The 16,524-nt window shown below is 50.4% G+C and overlaps 1 protein-coding gene across 1 annotated transcript in view; it reads left to right on the plus strand.

Moving 5' to 3' along the window:
* LOC123762142 (transcription factor Sox-10) overlaps positions 1-16,524 on the plus strand; it is a 56,963-nt gene that overhangs the window by 3,390 nt on the left and 37,049 nt on the right. The window contains exons 2-6 of the mRNA XM_069303432.1: positions 5,640-5,725; positions 6,832-6,952; positions 12,246-12,591; positions 13,667-13,785; positions 14,747-14,902. Of these exons, the coding sequence (XP_069159533.1) occupies positions 5,640-5,725; positions 6,832-6,952; positions 12,246-12,591; positions 13,667-13,785; positions 14,747-14,902 (828 nt within the window). The remainder of the gene's footprint in view (positions 1-5,639; positions 5,726-6,831; positions 6,953-12,245; positions 12,592-13,666; positions 13,786-14,746; positions 14,903-16,524) is intronic.

Here is a 16,524-nt window from a genome sequence, read left to right on the forward strand (position 1 = left end):
TTTTTCAACGGGGGTATTCTGCACATCCTGCCATGCCTTCTGGTCTCGTGTGGTGTTATTTCTGTGTGCAGGTTGGAATCAGTCTCTAATATCAGCGGAAGTTATGGTGGATGGCAGCGGCGGTGATGGAGAGTGGCAGCGGTGGTGATGGTGGGGTGGCAGTGGTGATGGTGGGTGGCAGCGGCGGTGATGGTGGGTGGCAGCGGTGGTGATGGTGGGTGGCAGCGGTGGTGATGGTGGGTGGCAGCGGTGGTGATGGTGGGTGGCAGCGGTGGTAATGGTGGGTGGCAGTGGCGGTGATGGTGGGTGGCAGCGGTGGTGATGGTGGGTGGCAGCAGCGGTGGTGATGGTGGGTGGCAGCGGTGGTGATGGTGGGTGGCAGCGGTGGTGATGGTGGGTGGCAGCGGTGGTGATGGTGGGTGGCAGCGGTGGTGATAGTGGGTGGCAGCGGTGGTGATGGTGGGTGGCAGTGGCGGTGATGGTGGGTGGCAGCGGTGGTGATGGTGGGTGGCAGCAGCGGTGGTGATGGTGGGTGGCAGCGGTGGTGATGGTGGGTGGCAGCGGTGGTGATGGTGGGTGGCAGCGGTGGTGATGGTGGGTGGCAGCACTGGTGATGGTGGGTGGCAGCGATGGTGATGGTGGGTGGCAGCACTGGTGATGGTGGGTGGCAGCGGTGGTGATGGTGGGTGGCAGCGGTGGTGATGGTGGGTGGCAGCGGTGGTGATGGTGGGTGGCAGCGGTGGTGATGGTGGGTGGCAGCGGTGGTGATGGTGGGTGGCAGCAGCGGTGGTGATGGTGGGTGGCAGCGGTGGTGATGGTGGGTGGCAGCGGTGGTGATGGTGGGTGGCAGCGGTGGTGATGGTGGGTGGCAGCGGTGGTGATGGTGGGTGGCAGCAGCGGTGGTGATGGTGGGTGGCAGCGGTGGTGATGGTGGGTGGCAGCGGTGGTGATGGTGGGTGGCAGCGATGGTGATGGTGGGTGGCAGCACTGGTGATGGTGGGTGGCAGCGGTGGTGATGGTGGGTGGCAGCGGTGGTGATGGTGGGTGGCAGCAGCGGTGGTGATGGTGGGTGGCAGCGGTGGTGATGGTGGGTGGCAGCGGTGGTGATGGTGGGTGGCAGCGGTGGTGATGGTGGGTGGCAGCACTGGTGATGGTGGGTGGCAGTGATGGTGATGGTGGGTGGCAGCGGTGGTGATGGTGGGTGGCAGCGATGGTGATGGTGGGTGGCAGCGATGGTGATGGTGGGTGGCAGCACTGGTGATGGTGGGTGGCAGCACTGGTGATGGTGGGTGGCAGCGGTGGTGATGGTGGGTGGCAGCGGTGGTGATGGTGGGTGGCAGCGGTGGTGATGGTGGGTGGCAGCGGTGGTGATGGTGGGTGGCAGCAGCGGTGGTGATGGTGGGTGGCAGCACTGGTGATGGTGGGTGGCAGCACTGGTGATGGTGGGTGGCAGCGATGGTGATGGTGGGTGGCAGCGGTGGTGATGGTGGGTGGCAGCGGTGGTGATGGTGGGTGGCAGCGGTGGTGATGGTGGGTGGCAGCACTGGTGATGGTGGGTGGCAGCGATGGTGATGGTGGGTGGCAGCGGTGGTGATGGTGGGTGGCAGCGGTGGTGATGGTGGGTGGCAGCGGTGGTGATGGTGGGTGGCAGCAGCGGTGGTGATGGTGGGTGGCAGCGGTGGTGATGGTGGGTGGCAGCAGCGGTGGTGATGGTGGGTGGCAGCGGTGGTGATGGTGGGTGGCAGCAGCGGTGGTGATGGTGGGTGGCAGCAGCGGTGGTGATGGTGGGTGGCAGCAGCGGTGGTGATGGTGGGTGGCAGCAGCAGCGGTGGTGATGGTGGGTGGCAGCAGCGGTGGTGATGGTGGGTGGCAGCAGCGGTGGTGATGGTGGGTGGCAGCGATGGTGATGGTGGGTGGCAGCGATGGTGATGGTGGGTGGCAGCGATGGTGATGGTGGGTGGCAGCGATGGTGATGGTGGGTGGCAGCGGTGGTGATGGTGGGTGGCAGCACTGGTGATGGTGGGTGGCAGCGATGGTAATGGTGGGTGGCAGCGGTGGTGATGGTGGGTGGCAGCGATGGTGATGGTGGGTGGCAGCGGTGGTGATGGTGGGTGGCAGCGATGGTGATGGTGGGTGGCAGCGGTGGTGATGGTGGGTGGCAGCGATGGTGATGGTGGGTGGCAACGATGGTGATGGTGGGTGGCAGCACTGGTGATGGTGGGTGGCAGCGGTGGTGATGGTGGGTGGCAGCACTGGTGATGGTGGGTGGCAGCACTGGTGATGGTGGGTGGCAGCACTGGTGATGGTGGGTGGCAGCGATGGTGATGGTGGGTGGCAGCGGTGGTGATGGTGGGTGGCAGCGATGGTGATGGTGGGTGGCAGCGGTGGTGATGGTGGGTGGCAGCGGTGGTGATGGTGGGTGGCAGCGGTGGTGATGGTGGGTGGCAGCGGTGGTGATGGTGGGTGGCAGCGGTGGTGATGGTGGGTGGCAGCGGTGGTGATGGTGGGTGGCAGCGGTGGTGATGGTGGGTGGCAGCGGTGGTGATGGTGGGTGGCAGCGGTGGTGATGGTGGGTGGCAGCGGTGGTGATGGTGGGTGGCAGCGATGGTGATGGTGGGTGGCAGCGGTGGTGATGGTGGGTGGCAGCGGTGGTGATGGTGGGTGGCAGCAGCGGTGGTGATGGTGGGTGGCAGCAGCGGTGGTGATGGTGGGTGGCAGCAGCGGTGGTGATGGTGGGTGGCAGCGGTGATGATGGTGGGTGGCAGCGATGGTGATGGTGGGTGGCAGCGGTGGTGATGGTGGGTGGCAGCGGTGGTGATGGTGGATGGCAGGATCGATAATGGCAGGAAATATTATCATTTTGTGAACACTGAGACCCAGACAGAACATTTTAACTCACGAAGCCTCGAGTCAACAGCGTTCATCGCGAGGCTCAAATCATCCAGCCTACCAATAGAGAATTTAAAAAAACAAAAAACTACTTTCTGAGAAAATCCAGAGTCCACCAGGCTAGACCTAGAGTAGAGAAGCACGAGTTTTTTTTATATTACTAACCTCAGGATTCTTGGGTATGTCACTGAGGTTCCTAGTGAAACTGCAAGCAAGAGCTGTTATCCATGTTAACCCGTCGGTTTATACCCAAATCCAAAAGCTTCAGGTATATAGAAAAACAAACCCCCCTCTCTCACGATACTAGAATTCAGCTAAAAATTACAGTAAGTTTCATTACGTCAGACGCCGTCATCAACTTGAAAACACAAGTTCAAGTAACCTTCTTGGGGTTATCTTGAGATGATTTCGGGGCTTTAGTGTCCCCGCGGCCCGGTCCTCGACCAGGCCTCCACCCCCAGGAAGCAGCCCGTGACAGCTGACTAACACCCAGGTACCTACTTTACTGGGCATAGGGTGAAAGAAACTCTGCCCATTGTTTCTCTCCGGCGGCCGGGATCGAACCCGGGACCACAGGATCACAAGTCCAGTGTGCTGTCCGCTCGGCCGACCGGCTCTCTTGTGATCCTGAGTTGCCTTAGAGACAACTCTGAAAGATGTCTCATCCCTTTCTCTTCCTCCTCCTCCTTGGCCGACTACATGATCCCTCAGGCTGTCACTGCTTGCAGCCAACACACTATAACACCCTCGACCCCTCCCCCCTAGACTGGATAGACAGACAGTCGCTCGAGGAACTCTTGAGTTTGGTGGTGCAATCTTGCGGTATTGTCAGCAGTTGCCATCAGTCTGTCAGTCTGTCAGTCTGTCTGACGCCACACTGCCGCCACTTTCCAGATAGTCACCAGAGCCGTCAGCAGGCAGACTGCTCGAGTGATCCATTATGATTAGAATCTCATTGTTTTTTTCCTTAATGGGGAGAGACGGGGTATTGAGAGAGGGGGAGAGGGAGGAGGTATATCATCTGAATTGGAAGGGGGTTATATCTTGTCAATGGGGGGTATATTTTGTGAATTGGAGGAGGTGGGGGGGGGTTGTGTACTTTGTGAATACTTGTTGAGAAAGAAAATTCGAGGTTACTACTACATAATTACATATGTTTATCCTTGGAATGGATCTTGTGAGTGAGTCAGTACTGTATGGACGGAGGAGCGGCCATCGCACCAATCAATGAAAGGAATAACTGAACAGCTGTTATTCATTCTGTAAAGGAAGATCACGATAAAGTATGATACTAATCATGTCATTGTGTCAATCGGGATATTTTAAGGGTCTTAAGATACTTGATAGATACTTAAGATAGATAGATATAGATACTTAAGATACTTAAGTTACTTGTCTTAAGATACTTGAAGTTTCAATTGATATTTTATGAATGAAAGATCAACTGATATTTAATAAACACAGCCCCCCTGACAGAGCAGGAGGCCAGATACAAGGTATCATCTGGGAGAGGAAATTCTTCAGGAGTCAGAGAAGGAAAAAGACTTGGGGGTTGATATCACGCCAGACCTGTCTCCTGCAGCACATATCAAGCGGATAACATCAGCGGCATATGCCAGGCTGGCCAACATACGAACGGCATTCAGAAACTTGTGTAAAGAATCATTCAGAACTTTGTATACCACATATGTCAGGCCAATCCTGGAGTATGCAGCCCCAGCATGGAGTCCATATCTAGTCAAGGATAAGACTAAACTGGAAAAGGTTCAAAGGTTTGCCACCAGACTAGTACCCGAGCTGAGAGGTATGAGCTACGAGGAGAGACTACGGGAATTAAACCTCACTTCGCTGGAAGACAGAAGAGTTAGGGGGGACATGATCACCACATTCAAGATTCTGAAGGGGATTGATAGGGTAGATAAAGACAGTCTATTTAACACAAGGGGAACACGCACAAGGGGACACAGGTGGAAACTGAGTGCCCAAATGAGCCACAGAGATATTAGAAAGAACTTTTTTAGTGTCAGAGTGGTTGACAAATGGAATGCATTAGGGGGTGATGTGGTGGAGGCTGACTCCATACACAGTTTCAAGTGTAGATATGACAGAGCCCGATAGGCTCAGGAATCTGTACACCTGTTGATTGACGGTTGAGAGGCGGGACCAAAGAGCCAGAGCTCAACCCCCGCAAACACAACTAGGTGAGTACAACTAGGTGAGTACAGGTGGAAACTGAGTACCCACATGAGCCACAGAGACGTTAGAAGGAACTTTTTCAGTGTCAGAGTAGTTAACAGGTGGAATGCATTAGGCAGTGATGTGGTGGAGGCTGACTCCATACACAGTTTCAAATGTAGATATGATAGAGCCCAGTAGGCTCAGGAATCTGTACACCAGTTGATTGACAGTTGAGAGGCGGGACCAAAGAGCCAAAGCTCAAACCCCGCAAGCACAAATAGGTGAGTACGTGTAAACATTAGTCTCTAGATCTTCAGTCAGTAGGCCTATGTGTCGCTTACACATGGTTGATTATTTCATCTTCCTTCTGTAAGGGTCTTCAACATCTTGTGTTATTCTCACCTTCTTCACTGTAAGGCTTGACACAGCGAACTATTAAGCAAACTACATCTATGATTTACAGAGTGTCGATATTGTATTGATTCACACTGGTGTAAAAAGTATATTGAACTGCGTGAGAGTATACCATATACTATATTAAGAAATATTAAATGTTTTATACTCGTGTGCAGCCTGGGATATTGTACTGCTCTTATAGACGGACTTAACACAGTAGAACAACTCTCGACATTATCAGGTAAACCAGAGATAATGAAGAGTAAGGCTATGTGATGATTTCCTAAATGGTAATTAGTATATATAAAACATTTGATGTAGACCTGGCCTACCAGGGAGGCCTGGTCGACGACCGGGCCGCGGGGACGCTAAGCCCCGGAAGCACCTCAAGGTAGACCCCTGTGAGTTTACCTTAAGAGGAGCGGGCGCCCCGGTGTCTTCCGGGGGACTGATATGAGACGGCGTGTTGGCGGCGGCCCTCTCTCCTCCGCTATCACGATCAAATCTATCTACAGCTACCGCTATCTTGATAAATCTATCTATAGCATCATCCCATGATCTATAAACACCCGTTAATCATGTACCCGCCGCCTACGCCTCGGACCTCGTCCCGCCATAAAGCAGGTCTGCCCCTCCTTCCGTCGATATGGTCCAGTCGGGTATCTTAAACAACTTAAGATATCAAGATAGCCGTGGGGCGACTTTATCCACGGGGGTTCCGATGGTTTAGGTTCACACGGCGGCCGCCCGTGACAGCTATGATCGCTAGATACGGCAGATAGCAAGTTCTTCTACATGATAGAAGGTAATGGGGGGGGGGGGAGGGAACTGGAAGGGGCAATGATGTACTCATCTAGTACTCACCTAGTTGTGCTTGCGGGGGTTGAGCTCTGGCTCTTTGGTCCCGCCTCTCAACCGTCAATCAACTGGTGTACAGATTCCTGAGCCTACTGGGCTCTATCATACCTATTTTTGAAACTGTGTATGGAAGTCTATGTATGTGAGAGAGGAAAGATGCGTGCACCTTATCCACAACACTGGCACATACAATTGTTTCTGCTTATCCAAGTGGACGATTAAGAGGGGATAAAGGAAGTAATAAAGCAGACGCAAACAATTATAAACTAGTTACACTAGTTACAGACCATCACATATAAAGATCTTTGAAAGGGTGCTAAGAAGCAAGACTACAAAACACATGGAATCACAGCGTCTACATAATCCCCCCAGACAACACGGGTTCAGAACAGGGCGCTCCTGCTTCTCACAGTTCCTGGACCACTGTGACATAGTCTTAGATGCCGTGAAAGACAAGGAAAATACCATTTTAATACACACTAATTTCTTCTGTACACAAAATGTGTACAGAAGAAATTACTGACAAAGTAGGAAGATGGATCTTCAATTTCCTAACGAATAGAACTCAGCTGTGTAACAGTCAACACAGTGAAACCAGCATCATCCAACGTGAAGAGCTCAGTCCCCCAGGGTACTGTGATGGCTCCAGTACGTTTTCTCCGGTTCATATCGGACATAGACAAGGACACAAACTATAGTACTGTATCATCCTTTGCAGATGACACCAGGATTTCATGAGAGTAGACAACATTGAGGACACAGCAAACCTCCACACTGATGTAAATCAGGTCTTTCGAAGGGCCACAGAAAATAACATAGTTTTTAACGAAGTTCCAGTTCCAACTCCTGAACTGTGGAAAAACGGAAATGACATATAAAACGCAGTTGAACTACGCTATTGACAGAAAAAGCAATGGTAAAGCGATCTGGAAGTAATCATGTCAGAAGATCTTACTTTTAAAAGAACACTATAAAGTAGCCGTCACAACTGCAAGAAAAATGGCAGGTTGGATAAGAACCACCTTAAGAGGCCCAGTCACTTGGGCTGGACGGTAGAGCGACGATCTCGCTCCTTGCAGGTCGGCGCTCAACAGCCCCATTCAAACCTGGAGAAATTGTTGATGTGAAGAATATGCAAAAGACTCCTACTGCCCGAATCTACTCAGCAAAACATCTTAAGTTATTGGGAACGCTTACAAAATTTTGTATCTGTATTCCCTAGATCGCAAGTGAGAGATACATAATAATTTACACTTGAAGAATATTTGAAGGACTGTCTCTTTCAATTCATTTTGTATCATCCGCAATCATTGATATGAATGCATCAGCCTTCAAATTTATATTATTTATATTAGTAAATAAATATGAAAAGAAGGCATCAAGCTGGGAAGACTATTTGGCACGTAAATCAATAATATTACAGGCCCATAGTACTGAGTTTTGTGGTCATCCATGTGTCAACTTCCGCTTTTCCCTCTGTTTCTGCTCAGAGAGGTACCCTCTTGCTCAACCTCCTGGGCAGCCCGTGCATCATTCTCTGTTTCTGCTCAGAGAGGTACCCTCTTGATCAACCTCCTGGGCAACCCGTGCATCATTCTCTTGTATGTATACCAGACTCCCGCGTGGAACTCTACCAAAATACCTTCTGACAATCCAGGAAGGCACAATCAACTCATATCCTTCCCTTTTCTGCTTGATTACAATCGTCGTACCACAATACTGGATTCGTTTAAGTACCTGGATTGTACCTGGATGGGGTTCTGGGAGTTCTTCTACTCCCCAAGCCCGGTCCGTGGCCAGGCTTGACTTGTGAGAGCTTGTTCCAACAAGCTGTTGTTTGGAGCGGCCCGCGGGCCCACATACATATTACAACCCGATTAGTCCGGCACTTCGTGAAGGAAACTATCTAGTTTTCTCTTGAAGACGAACTCTGGTTGGTATATTTTAGGGATCCTCTTGCTGGTCTTCAAGACGGGTACAACGTTGGTTGTTTTCCCATCGCTACGGGATCTTCCCTTCGTCTACTGAGGCATCGTAGACATTTGCGCGTGGTGTGCAGAGCTCTACTTCGATCTCGTTTTCACTTCGGAAGCCTCACCGGGCGTGTCTTCGGGTCCTCGTGGCCATTTCTCTCTCAATCTCGTCAGTTCGTTCCCCACTTCGTCTGAAGTCTGATCTATGTTTACACGATCCTGTTGGCCAATTTGCACGTTTTCCATTATTGCGTTGGGGGGTGGTAGTGAATATGGCGTTGGAAATGATAGTGTGGCGTCGGGATGATAGTGAGTGTTGTTAGGCTCGTGGTGATGGTGATTGTGGCTGTGGGGGGCGATTGTGATAGTTCGCGGTGATAGTGAGATAGGCAAGGGGCGTAATGCCCTTGTGGGGAGGAAGACATACTACCCTTCCACCCCGGAGGGAGGGATGAAAAGCAAAATAATTGCAGGGTGAAGGGGAGAGGTAAGGGGGTGAGGGTAAGGGAGGGGGGGTCAGGGTGTGGGGTGACGGGAGATGGAGCCCCGGTGATAACACCGTCAACTTTCTGTCTATCGATAATGACGCCCAGGACTCAGCTTTCACTTATCACAACTCTCCCTAAGACTCTCCTCCCGCACTCATCTTAACCCACTCACATCTCAGTCCCCCCTGTCACTCACCGCTCGTCCTTACTCACCACACACACACACACACACACACACACACACACACACACACACACACACACGCTCACACGCACACGCACACACACACACAACCTACATGATCACATGATCTACAACCTACATGATCACATGATCACCAACCTACATGATCTGATCAACCTACATGATAACAACCTACAAAATCCTCAGAGGAATCGACCGGGTAAACAAGGATAAACTATTCAACACTGGTGGGACGCGAACAAGGGGACACAGGTGGAAACTGAGTACTCACATGAGCCACAGAGACGTTAGAAGGAACTTTTTTAGTGTCAGAGTAGTTAACGGATGGAATGCATTAGGCAGTGATGTGGTGGAGGCTGACTCCATACACAGTTTTAAATGTAGATATGATAGAGCCCAGTAGGCTCAGGAATCTGTACACCACTTGATTGACAGTTGAGAGGCGGGACCAAAGAGCCAAAGCTCAACCCCCGCAAGCACAAATAGGTGAGTACACACAGTTCGTACGGACCAAAGAGCCAAAGCTCAACCCCCGCAAGCACAATTAGGTGAGCACACACACACACACACACACACACACACACACACACACACACACACACACACACACACACACACACACACACACACAAACACACACAAACACACACAAACACACACACACAAACACTCAGGTGCAGGTTGTGGAAGCAAACTGTATTCATAATTTTAAAACTAGATATGATAGGGAAATGAGACAGGAGTCATTGCTGTAAACAACCGATAGCTAGAAAGGCGGGATCCAAGAGTCAATGCTCGATCCTGTAGGCACAAATGGGTGAGTACGAATGGGTGAATACACACACACACATACCAAACACCACAAACAAACCACATACATACACGCACACACTCACTAAACACACTACTTATCATACGATAACCAAAAGCTCTAATTGGATATTGCTAATCCATAAATTTATATTAGTTTCCCCTACACTATACTGTCAAATACAACAGCTAAATACACTAGGATACACGAGAATACAGGAGTGACAATCGCTTAAAGATTATATTCTTTAGGGATGAATTATCTTATGTGAATAAAGTTGAAGGAAGATATAGCTGAATACCGTCGCAACCTGTCCTCACACTTGATCCGTCTTAATTTTGAGTGCAATTAATCGACCAATCCGCTTTAAATGCGACGCATTAGTAAAAAAAAATAAAAGCTACGTAATATTAACGTTTTCTATGCATTTCATCGATAGGTTAGATAGGTTGTTTGGGTTCGTAGTTTTCTGGTAAGGGGAAAACAGTCGTATTTCTTGGAGAATGGCGAATTACTTGATAAGTCAATTCCTGTCAGTGTGGGACGGGCCCCCGTCTCTTCCCAATGATCCCTACAGAGGTCAACAATGTCCGCCGTCAAACGTACCCAACTGTGGATGGGTACAAGTGACAGGACGAACAATCCAGCGGGTTTTCTTCCTATTGGGGAGTGTATTGTCCATGTTGCTATGGCGGTGTGTCCACTTACAGGATGAGTGGCGCTGCCCAATACTGTCACTATGGCGGTGTGTCCACTCACAGGATGAGTGGCGCTGCCCAATACTGTCACTATGGCGGTGTGTCCACTCACAGGATGAGTGGCGCTGCCCAATACTGTCACTATGGCGGTGTGTCCACTCACAGGATGAGTGGCGCTGCCCAATACTGTCACTATGGCGGTGTGTCCACTCACAGCATGAGTGGCGCTGCCCAATACTGTCACTATGGCGGTGTGTCCACTTACAGGATGAGTGGCGCTGCCCAATACTGTCACCATGGCGGTGTGTCCACTCACAGGGCGAGTGCCGCTGACCAATACTGTCACTATAGCGAAGTGCCCACTCACAGACTGACTGCCACTGCTCAATACTGTCACTATAGCGGTGTGTCCACTCACAGGATGAGTGGCGCTGCCCAATACTGTCACTATGGCGGTATGTCTACTCACAGGATGAGTGGCGCTGCCCAATACTGTCACTATGGCGGTGTGTCCACTCACAGGATGAGTGACGCTGCCCAATACTGTCACTATGGCAGTGTGTCCACTCACAGCATGAGTGGCGCTGCCCAATGCTGTCACTATGGCGGTGTGTCCACTCACAGGATGAGTGACGCTGCCCAATACTGTCACTATGGCGGTGTGTCCACTCACAGGATGAGTGACGCTGCCCAATACTGTCACTATGGCGGTGTGTCCACTCACAGGATGAGTGACGCTGCCCAATTCTGTCACTATGGCGGTGTATCCATCACAGGATGAGTGGCGCTGCCCAATACTGTCACTACAGCGGTGTGTCCACTCACAGGATGAGTGGCGCTGCCCAATATTGTCACTATGGCGGTGTGTCCACTCACAGGATGAGTGGCGCTGCCCAATACTGTCACTATGGCGGTGTGTCCACTCACAGGATGAGTGACGCTGCCCAATACTGTCACTATGGCGGTGTGTCCACTCACAGGATGAGTGACGCTGTCAATACTGTCACTATGGCGGCGTGTCCACTCACAGGATGAGTGACGCTGCCCAATACTGTCACTATGGCGGTGTGTCCACTCACAGGATGAGTGACGCTGCCCAATACTGTCACTATGGCGGTGTGTCCACTCACAGGATGAGTGGCGCTGCCCAATACTGTCACTATAGCGGTGTGTCCACTCACAGGATGAGTGACGCTGCCCAATACTGTCACTATGGCGGTGTGTCCACTCACAGGATGAGTGACGCTGTCAATACTGTCACTATGGCGGTGTGTCCACTCACAGGATGAGTGGCGCTGCCCAATACTGTCACTATAGCGGTGTGTCCACTCACAGGATGAGTGACTCTGCCCAATACTGTCACTATGGCGGTGTGTTCACTCACAGGATGACTGTCACTGCCCAATACTGTCACTATGGCGGTGTGTCCACTCACAGGATGAGTGACGCTGCCCAATACTGTCACTATGGCGGTGTGTCCACTCACATGATGACTGTCGCTGCCCAATAAACTCGCCCCTCGGGGCACACAACTTAAAAACAAAAACTTAAAACTTAAACGTCGTCCATCGTCGGGGTAGTGAAGTAACCAGACGGGCGCCCTCGTGCCCCCCGGCTCCTTTACGGTACTTTGTCGGTACGTGTTTGAGCTGATAAATGTTGACGCCTAGCCGTCCCGAGCACCATATCAAGGCTGATAGGGGATATCGAAGGTGGTACCTAGACGCGAGCATTTTTCTTTTTTATCAGCGGGAGTCGGGAGGCTGAAGGCGCCGACACGACGTGTGCAACAAGACGAAGAGCGCCACCGTTCGACCCTCGGGCGGGCGCGGGCGGACCCCGAAGAGCGCCACCGTTCGACCCTCGGGCGGGCGCGGGCGGACCCCGAAGAGCGCCACCGTTCGACCCTCGGGCGGGCGCGGGCGGACCCCGAAGAGCGCCACCGTTCGACCCTCGGGCGGGCGCGGGCGGACCCCGAAGAACGCCACCGTTCGACCCTCGGGCGGGCGCGGGCGGACCCCGAAGAACGCCACCGTTCGACCCTCGGGCGGGCGCGGGCGGACCCCGAACCGAGGAATTATTAAACGCCCGACAGGTATAATGGTTGTCGACGGGAAAATTGATGTCGGGGTTCTTGAGATGATCTCGGGGCTTAGCGTCCCCGCGGCTCTGTCCTCGACCAGGCCTCCTCGTGGCTGTGGACTGGTCAACCAGGCTGTTGGACGCGGCTGCTCGCAGCCTGGCATGATAGAAACTGACAGTCTGGTATATGGGATAAATTGTGAAAGCCGACTGTCTGGTATATGATGGATATCTCCCACGTCACACTCTCAAGATCTTTAATGTCGCAATCCTGTCCCCTCCCCGTCTCACTCTTTCTTCTGGTGTGATATTAATATCTTCAGATCTGTCTTTGTCTGTCTTGCAGCTCTGTGACAGCTTATAGGCAATCTTTAAGCTTTAAAAGAAAGTTAACAAATAACTTAAATCAACAAATCCATTTGTTAAGAGTACCTTGGGATTCGAACCCGGATCACGAAATGAGCGTTACCACAGAATCGAAGAATTCTATCTTGACCTACAAGTGGTGAATGCTTGTGGGGGGGGGGGGAGGGGGAGGTGGGCACTGAAGTATACTCCTTTATTCACAGATATACCCCATTATCCACTGCGTTATACTCCCTTATCCAGAGGTATATTCTCTTATCCACCGATGCATACTCCCCTCTCCCCTGAGATATACTCACATCCATTGAGGTATACATCCTTACCCACTGAAGTATACATCCTTACCCACTGAAGTATACTCCCTTAGTCACTAAGGTAAACTCTCTTATACACCGAGGTATACTCCCTTATCCACTGAGGTATACTCCATTAACCGCTAAAGTATACTCTTATCCACTGAGGTATACTCCCTTACCCACTGAGGTATACTCCATTAACCGCTTAGGTATTCTCTTATCTACTGAGGTATGTTCCTTAATCCACTGAGGTATACTCCCTTATCCACTGAGGTATGCTCCCTTATCCACTGAGGTATACTCCCTAATTCCTGAAGTATATTCCCTTATCCCTGAAGTATACTCCCCTATCCATTGAGGTATACTCCATGAACCGCTTAGCTTGAGAGGTTCCTCTATGTGTAATGTTTTATGTGTATGATTAAGACGGTGGGTGAGAGCATACCTCTCCAGGTATGCTACCTCTCCAGGTATGCTACCTCTCCAGGTATGCTACCTCTCCAGGTATGCTACCTCTCCAGGTATGCTACCTCTCCAGGTATGCTGTAGGTGTCTACTATCAACAGCCTAATGATCGGCACTTGTTAAAACAGTCTGTAGAAGCCAATTACAACAGCACATAGAAGCCAATTACAACAGCACATAGAAGCCAATTACAACAGCACATAGAAGCCAATTACAACAGCACATAGAAGCCAATTACAACAGCACATAGAAGCCAATTACAACAGCACATAGAAGCCAATTACAACAGCACATAGAAGCCAATTACAACAGCACATAGAAGCCAATTACAACAGCACATAGAAGCCAATTACAACAGCACATAGAAGCCAATTACAACAGCACATAGAAGCCAATTACAACAGCACATAGAAGCCAATTACAACAGCACATAGAAGCCAATTACAACAGCACATAGAAGCCAATTACAACAGCACATAGAAGCCAATTACAACAGCACATAGAAGCCAATTACAACAGCACATAGAAGCCAATTACAACAGCACATAGAAGCCAATTACAACAGCCTGTAAAAAAATCAATTATAGCAGCTCATATGACTCATATGAAATTCCACTCCCCTAAAATTGGCCCCCTTTCCTTCTCTCCACACTACTACTCTAAAACATCACGTCTTCCCTATCCCCCCCTCTCCTATCCACCTATCCCTTGCTAATGCCCTAAGCTCCCCCCCCCCCCCCCTATGGTATATGATGGTTTATACCATCATATACCATTTGATGATGGAATTTAATTAAATTAAATTCCCCCCTCTATTCCTTTCAGATGTATATTATTGTCTCAATAAACGAACATGAATTAAGATTTCCACTCTTCCTTTTCCGAATGCCCTATATATAAAAAATTAAAATCTTCCCCCTTTGCCCACTTACCTTAATGGCTTACCCACCTGCCTATCTTTCCTTCCCCTGTTGAAGAACCCCTTGGTGAGCACTAAGGAGGGTGCCCCTTACCCTAGTACAGTTGAGCTCACTTTCCCAGGGACGGCGGCGGTGACAGCGAGAGGCGGAAGGTCCACGTCAAGAGACCCATGAATGCCTTCATGGTGTGGGCGCAGGAGGCCCGTCGCAAGCTCTCCTGCTCCCACAGGCAGGTCCACAACGCCGAGCTCTCAAAGTCCCTCGGCAGGATATGGAGGTGAGTAAGGGTGTGTGTGTGTGTGTAGGGGGGATGGGGAGGGAGGGGGTGAGGGATAGGAAGGAGAGGGGAGGGGGAGTTGGAGAAGGTATTACATAAGGGAATTAAAAGAGGGGACCAAAGCAAGGGAGAAGAAGGGGGTATGGGGTGGGGGATGTGAAGTGTGTAAGGAAAGGTAAAGACTTAAAGGAAAGGGGTAGGGGTAGGAGGAAGGGGGAAACGGGGTATGGTGGAAAGGGGTAGGAGGAAGGGGGAAGGGGGAAACGGGGTATGGTGGAAAGGGGTAGGGGTAGGAGGAAGGGGGAAGGGGGAAACGGGGTATGGTGGAAAGGGGCAAAAGACTGTGGAGAAATAATGAGATCATTCCACCAATAGGTAACAGAAGACATCAACGCCAACAGTAATTAACAGTATTAAGTAAGCCAACAACGGTTTTGATGATGCAAGTAAATGCTCAGCAAAACGGACTTGTGTCCATGTAATGTTATATTTAACAACAACAACAAGATAACTAACACAAATAATGTTTACAAAACATCGTCGCGTTCACCTGCTTTTTGTCATGTATAATATTTACATTTAAAATACTTGAGTATGATAAAAGTCATGATAGAACTTGATCAATAAACCAGGGACCCTCTCAATGGGTTTCAAAATCCTCTTGGCGTGATTTGAGAAAGTCTTGAGGGGGGGGGGGGAGGGGCACAGACTGTTAACCGACATCACTTGTTAATAGCCACTCTAACTGGGCCCCGTCACTGTCGCAGCCATATTTCAACTGGACCCCGTCACTGTCGCAGCCATATTTCAACTGGGCCCCGTCACTGTCGCAGCCATATTTCAACTGGACCCCGTCACGCCCGTACACTATACAACTACACCCCTCCGTCACCCTATACATCACTCTTAATACACTACATATATATTATATATATATATATATATTATATATATATATATATATATATATATATATATATATATATATATATATATATATATATATATACCCCCTTCCATACCCCTACACTGCTGCCAGACTCTATACATTTACACCCCTCACACTTCTGCCCCTAATCCTATATGTGCACAGTAAAATAACATACTGGAGTGTACGTTATGAAAAAAGAGAGGCAGAGCAGAGAAGAGCAGAGGTGCCGTGGACACAATCAGAGAACACTGAACACCAGAGGCCCACAGTTGTTCAAAACTCTCCCAGCAAGCATAAGGAATATTTCCCAAACAAAAGTTGAAGCCTTCATGAAAAAAAATGGATAGTTTTAAGTGCAAACTTTAGTGATCGAGGTGTTTAGGTTTTTTGGACGAGATCACCGGCTAAATTGATGGTTCAACTTTCACTCGGGGATCTGGACGCGTCCAACAGACCTGCTCCACACGAAGCCTGACCTAATTACGACACACACCAAGCATTTCCCGCTCGTAAAACCCACAAACTCCTGGGAGTCGGTCAAGTACAGACACTTTACCCCAAACTCCCTGTCGGAAGCCCTTGGGGCCGGGACAGCCATGCCCCCATTGTGGCCCTCTATGTACCCACGCCAGCTGCTGCCCTCAGGGCCACAAACACACCAGGGGAATTGCCCTATTTACAAAGTCTGGTC

This window comes from Procambarus clarkii, chromosome 5 (genome assembly GCF_040958095.1).
Source record: "Procambarus clarkii isolate CNS0578487 chromosome 5, FALCON_Pclarkii_2.0, whole genome shotgun sequence".
Taxonomy (NCBI): Eukaryota; Metazoa; Arthropoda; class Malacostraca; order Decapoda; family Cambaridae; genus Procambarus; species Procambarus clarkii.